Consider the following 6083-nt stretch of genomic DNA (forward strand, 5'->3'; position numbering starts at 1 on the left):
TGTACAAGGCCGTATACAATATGTCATTATTATCATGGAAGAGGAGAATCCGTGCAGCAGCCGTAACAGCTGTAAAATAAATCTCAGAAAATAAAAAAGGCAAATATGTTTAAATGGTGCTATTGCCACTGATAACCGGGGTAAAAATTGATGTCAGAAAGGAAAAAGTAATAGTTCAATGGAAATGCAATGTTTGAAAATGGAATGTACCTAAAATAGGAAATGGAAAACCTTGACTGAAAATGTCAGAAAACAATAAATAACCCTGTAACTAAACTGTTCACAAACTTCATTGTTTTTCATGGTGTCTGTGCTTTCTTGTCCCAGCTTTTTCTTGTTAGATTTTTCACTTTCCTCCTTCCTCTTTTTGTTATAACTGCCATTTCATGGTATCCATTTGTCATTTTGGCCTCCAATTTATCTTTTTTTTTTAACTTCTTTTCTCTTTAGTATATCAGTATTTTCAGGACAGAGGAGTAAAATAAACCATTTTCTTTCTTCTTTCTGCGTGAAGTTGCCCTTTGTGCAGTATTTGCGGAGTTTTATTGCAGATTCAAATTTGTATTTCCCCTGTAGATATATCTCAGGAGCTACTGGGCTGACAAAACCAGTTCAGTCTGCAGCTTCCCTACAATTTCACATACCTTGATCATTTTATACTTCTTTCCTGTGCTTCGTTCTTCTTACACTTTCTCATATTTTTTTCAGGATGGGAAAACTCTGTTGGTGTCGGGGCTGCATTGTGCCAGTCTGTACCGGTTGGAGGTCCAGGCCATCACAGCAGAGGGTGAAGGTCCTGCAACCAGCAGAACCTTCCAGACTCCTGGATGCCACAGTGCCCCGAAGCACAGTAAGAAATTCACACAGAAACAAGGAAATGTGGTTCTTCTTGTCTTCTGCTTGTTCTGGTTTGTATACTGTGCTCACTTCACAAAGCTTTGTTGTACAGACAACTTTTTAATTGTTGTCCATAAAAAATGTATTTATAAAGTGCATTCGGTCAAAGTGCTGTATGTACAGATATAAACACTAAAACCAGTGAAAACAGATAAAAACAAAACAGTAAAAAAGACATCAAGTAAAGCAATTTAAGATTCACATGTAGCAGTACATCAGTGGGTCTGATGGCTGCCTGATTTCAACAGGTAGACTGTTTCACAATGTTGGTGCACAGAAAGAAAAAGCCTGTTCCCCAACCGTCTTTTTACGGACCTTTGGGACACTCAGAAGCCCAGTGCCCTAGGAACGCAAAACACGAGTGGGGGCATACAAGTTCACCATATTTGACAGGTACAATGGGGCTATTCCATTTACAGTTTGTATGTTAGCAGCAGCAGCACCTTAAAGTCTGCTCTAACCTGAACAGGTAGCTAGTTCAGAGAGGCCAACACTGGAGTGATCTGTTCATAACTAGTGGTGACATCCTGAGATGTTTCTAGCTTTAGTCTGAGGTCTAATCAGGCGGAATAATGGAATACAAGTGTGGGTGTGCTGGCTGAGTTGCAGAGACAAGGGTCCTTTTCCATTGTGACCTTTCCACCCTCCCACTCCATTACATGGTGTTTAACTCTCAGTGGAGGTCAGCATATGTGTGTCAGTGTTTCACTTCTGTAAGAACAAGATGTGGGCTAACTGTGCTAATGCTAAACTAGCATACACGCTGACAGTGGGACCAATCGATTATTAATAGCATCAGTACATCCATTTTGAGGCAAAATGATGAGACAAATGGTGAACACCGAGTTGATCCTTTGAGCAAAAGCGCGGAGTGCTTGTTGTACTCTCAGACAGTGTCTCTGCAGTGGAGGGCACCTTTAGCTAAAGCGTAAGCTCAGCTATGAATACCCAAAAAAACACACACCACCATCTTTTTTTTACATGTTCAGAAAAGCCATTTATTACTAACATAACTGCACAATTTGTAGGTGTCACAAAACGTATGGTTTCTGAAGCTAAGCCCGTAACAAATGAACTTTTGTCTCCCATCATTCAGGATCCAGGCTGAGGAAGCATCACCACAAACAGCCGGTATCTGACAGGCACTGAGCTCCCAGACAGCCCGTCAGCCCGCATGAAATTTCCCAAACTCAGGATAGTGAAGAACCCCCAGACCAGTAACCACCAGTGACAGTTGCAGCCTCACCAGCTTCATGATCGAGATGAAACAACCAGCGACTATTTTAATCTCTCCCCGCATCTTCCAATGGCCCGGCCCATCAATTACTGACAGGACCGACAGGTTTCTATGCTTTGAATTTTACAGTGCGAGCCAACAGGTCCGATTTGGTACAATAACCACTGGACTACTTCATGGGACGAAACCAGAGGAGGCCATTTTCATACTTTTCTAGCGAAACAAGCCATACTAAATGGTTAAATAACATGAGAAGTTGTACACAGTATGCTACCGGAGAGTCCAATCCTGTGAAATGTCACTTAAATGTCAAAACAGTATCACCTTACAGTAATTGCATTACTTCTGAGTCGAGTGTTTGCTCTAAAGTCACATTAAAAACTACAATGCAAAAAAATACAACACATAAATGTCATAGTTATTCTGGCATTTAGATACAGCAACCACATAGAAAGTCTGACATTCTATTGTTAGAGCCAATGCTGGAGTTAATCCATTGCAATGAAATTCTAAGCAGTAAAAGAAGTTGTACTTCCTGTTTGCTCCCAGCTGGGAAATGAATCTCAGCATGTTTGTGATAAGTAGGTGGACTTCATAATAGCATGTAGATACAGCAGCTACACCAGTTACATTGCTGTGGGGGGTAAGCTTAGATGATTCTAAAAATTGTGTAAACATATTTCAAAAATTTCCACAGAAGACAGACAAGTAATGTCTCAGGAGGGTTTTAACACAGCAAGTAGGTCCAGTAGCTTCCTTAACCTTCATGCTAACCTTCAGCTAAATCAAAATTCTCCCAGTTACGTAAAACGGATACAACTTTTAATAGTTTCAGACATCATTTGGGGTTTGCGACTGCATTTATTGATATTTCTTTTTACTCCCAATGAGCATAAAAATGCAGCTACGCTACTATTCAAAAGGATAGGCTCACTTAGAAATGTCCTTTTTTTTGAAAGAAAAGCATTTTTTTTCCAATGATGATAACATCAAATTATTCAGAAATCTAGTCTAGATATTGCTAATGTGGTAAATGACTATTGTAGCTGTAAATGGCAGATTTTTAATGGAATATCTACATAGCGGTACAGAGATCCATTTCCAGCAACCATCACTCCTGTGTTCTAATGCTACATTGTGTTAGCTAATGGTGTTGAAAGGCTCATTGGTGATTAGAAAACCCTTGTGCAGTTATGTTAGCACATGAATTAAAGTGTGAGTTTTCATGGAAAACAGGAAAATGTCCATTTTAAATGATAAATAAGTCAAAATAATTGTGGCTATCCACTGACTCTACCCAGCCCTAGCTTCTCGCTGTACTATTGATGGAATTGCATGCAAACACTTAAGTGTAGAATAACTCGTGTTGTCAGTGTCGAGTGTTACCTCCAGTATCTTCTGAAAACCCTGAAGAATAATAACTCCTGCAACTAATTCACTAATGCTGTTTTGTATATGACATGTAGCTCCCCTGTAAATGCTGTACATACTGTTTGCCTCTATTTATAAGATGTGGTGTATTTCCTGTACTGTATGTGTGCTCACCCTTTTCTAAACCTCTAGAGACCCTGTACAAAGAAGAATTTTTTTTAACTGAAGATAAATCCCATGTCAATGTGTACAGCCTACTTTGCACGCTTGAAGTTTTCATTTCTTATTATTTGATCTTCTTTCCCTCCTGCTCCTCCTGTTTTTTTTCCAAATTTTCTCAGTATCCAGCCATGACCTTTCAAGAGAATTCAGAATGATGGTCTAACTGAGGCCAGTGGGGAGATGCAAAGCTGCGAGAAAACAAAGATCCGCACTCTAATTCTACCTCCATTATTCTCGAGTTGATGTGCAAACATAAAGGTTTGAAGGAGCCCTTGGGGGAAACAGTGTGCGGCAACAAGGATGTAGACAGAGGAACTCATTTCATACCTCATTCTTATGAATATCCACACATTCTTTTTTAGCTTTTTCACAGGTACAGGTAGAGAAATTCCTTCTAAACTTGCTCCACAAAACATTTTCTGTGTTCCTGCCATAAAAAACACAGCAGCTATGACTCAGCTGTACGTATCAGGGTGTCAGGAGCTGCTATGTTTGTTCTCCGTATGTTAATGAAGCTCAGACGTAGTTTGTTTCCATGATGGAGCGTCGTGTGAAACGCTTGCCTGCAGAATGACAGAGGGTGGAGGTTGCTGCTGGAGGAAGCTCGGTGCAGGGAGTCCATTTGGATAAGGGATAGCTCAGCCCGAAGCACATAAAAACCTGTTTGCCCAGGATTTATGACCATTTCAAGGTTTTTCCACAACCGGCCTAAATATGTTTATCACAGTGGAGGGGAGGAGGAGTACACAACAGAACAGATATTGTTCATTACAGTAAAGGCACTCCGAGGAGAGACTGTAGGTGAAATGCAAATCTATTTTTTTTTCTCTGTCTTAATGGAGCAATTCATTGATTTTACACACTTTAGTCTCTCTGTGTACTCAGCCTTGAAAAACACATTCTTCTATACGGTACTTCTATAAGATTTTCTTCGTTTGCAAGAGCTTTGTCAAGTGCGGAGACGACCATATTCATCCCATTGTATGAATAAATACTATATGCCAAGAAAGAAGTCCACTCATGAACCAAACAATGACCTCTTTTACGCCAAAGGTTCTTTCTTTTACTGGATTATCCTTGAAATCTACTTGTTTTGGGAAGAATTATCTATAAAGAAAAGCAACTAAATACAATTTTACCTGAAAACGTAGAGACGTTTGGGGACTTTAGCTTTGAGGGAAGCTAAAGTCCTTCAAAGAGATTTTTAAGAATTTTGAGAATGCAAATTCTTAAAGTTCTTGCAGCATACAAACACAAGTTCCCCGACTTAGTTTAGTTTACTAATTAGTTAAAACTCGTCTTATGAAAGTGTAAAACTTGTTAAAGTGTAAAACTGATCAAGTTAAGTTAACTCATCAGTCAGTAGAAAGAAAAACTGCGAGGAAAAAATGTAAATAAAAGGCTTTAACTGAGGACCTGAGGAAGTGGACACATACAGACACACTGGAGATGCAGATGAATTAAGCTGTGAATAGGGTTTGCTGACATCAGAAGAAGTGAAACCAGTGGAGCAGCAGTACATGTGAGCAATGCCGGCATCAATTCTAAGGACTCTCTGATGTTTGGGTATATATTGTCGTTGGGAGAAGGTGAGATTTAGATTGCAGACCAATATCGAGACAACTATATTGGTCATGTGTGAATAGACAATATCTAACCTCCTGCAGTGTCTTCTTGTCGAAAGGCCATCATGAAAGAAAAATTGTCAGGAAAAATGTAAATAAAGTGTTTTAACTCCCTAAAAATGCATCCTGGGAAGTCTGTTTATATTCTAGTTTTGTTTCCTGTAAACTTAATTTCATGATTTTAGTAAACTCTCACTTGTTAATGTCATGGTACAGTAGCCTAGCCGCGCTAGACCCGTATTTCTGACGGCACAAGGGTCTAGGGCCGCTCGACAGGGAGGGAGGCGGGCTAAAAGGTTGTCTATCAAATCACTCTGCAGTAATTGGGTAGGTATACAACCAATCAGTGCAACGAATAGGCTGACGTAGTTCCGAGAGCGCCGGCGGATTGTGGCTAAGTCCCATTAGCTTCCCAACCAGCGGAGCCAACTGGTATATTAAGGATTTGCCATATCCCGTCGGCATAAGTCCAAATACGTCTTTCTTCTCAATGAAACACTTCAGTGCCGTCCTTTGTTTATCTTTCAAGTTGAATTTTAGCTTCAAATCTTTAAGGGCTGTGGCCAAAGCCGAGTCGAAAGATAACTGTTTATTGTGCGCCGGTTGTTTCTGTCAGAATCGTCGTGCCTCTGTCGTCACTTAGTTACGCCCGCCTTCTGACTCTACACTTCATGGTGATTGGTCCGGCCAGTTTTAGGAGAATCCAGCCTCGAGCCTTATGGAGGGTAACT

The 6083-nt window shown here is 40.2% G+C and overlaps 1 protein-coding gene across 2 annotated transcripts in view; it reads left to right on the forward strand.

The window, feature by feature from the left end:
• anos1a (anosmin 1a) overlaps positions 1-3762 on the forward strand; it is a 53733-nt gene extending 49971 nt beyond the window's left edge. For both annotated transcript variants that reach the window (XM_051943090.1, XM_022195872.2), the window contains exons 13-14: positions 709-850; positions 1994-3762. In XM_051943090.1, the coding sequence (XP_051799050.1) occupies positions 709-850; positions 1994-2046 (195 nt within the window). In that variant the 3' untranslated portion in view covers positions 2047-3762. The remainder of the gene's footprint in view (positions 1-708; positions 851-1993) is intronic.
• The last annotated feature ends 2321 nt before the right edge of the window (positions 3763-6083 follow it).

Source organism: Acanthochromis polyacanthus, chromosome 22, assembly GCF_021347895.1.
Source record: "Acanthochromis polyacanthus isolate Apoly-LR-REF ecotype Palm Island chromosome 22, KAUST_Apoly_ChrSc, whole genome shotgun sequence".
NCBI classification, from domain to species: domain Eukaryota; kingdom Metazoa; phylum Chordata; class Actinopteri; family Pomacentridae; genus Acanthochromis; species Acanthochromis polyacanthus.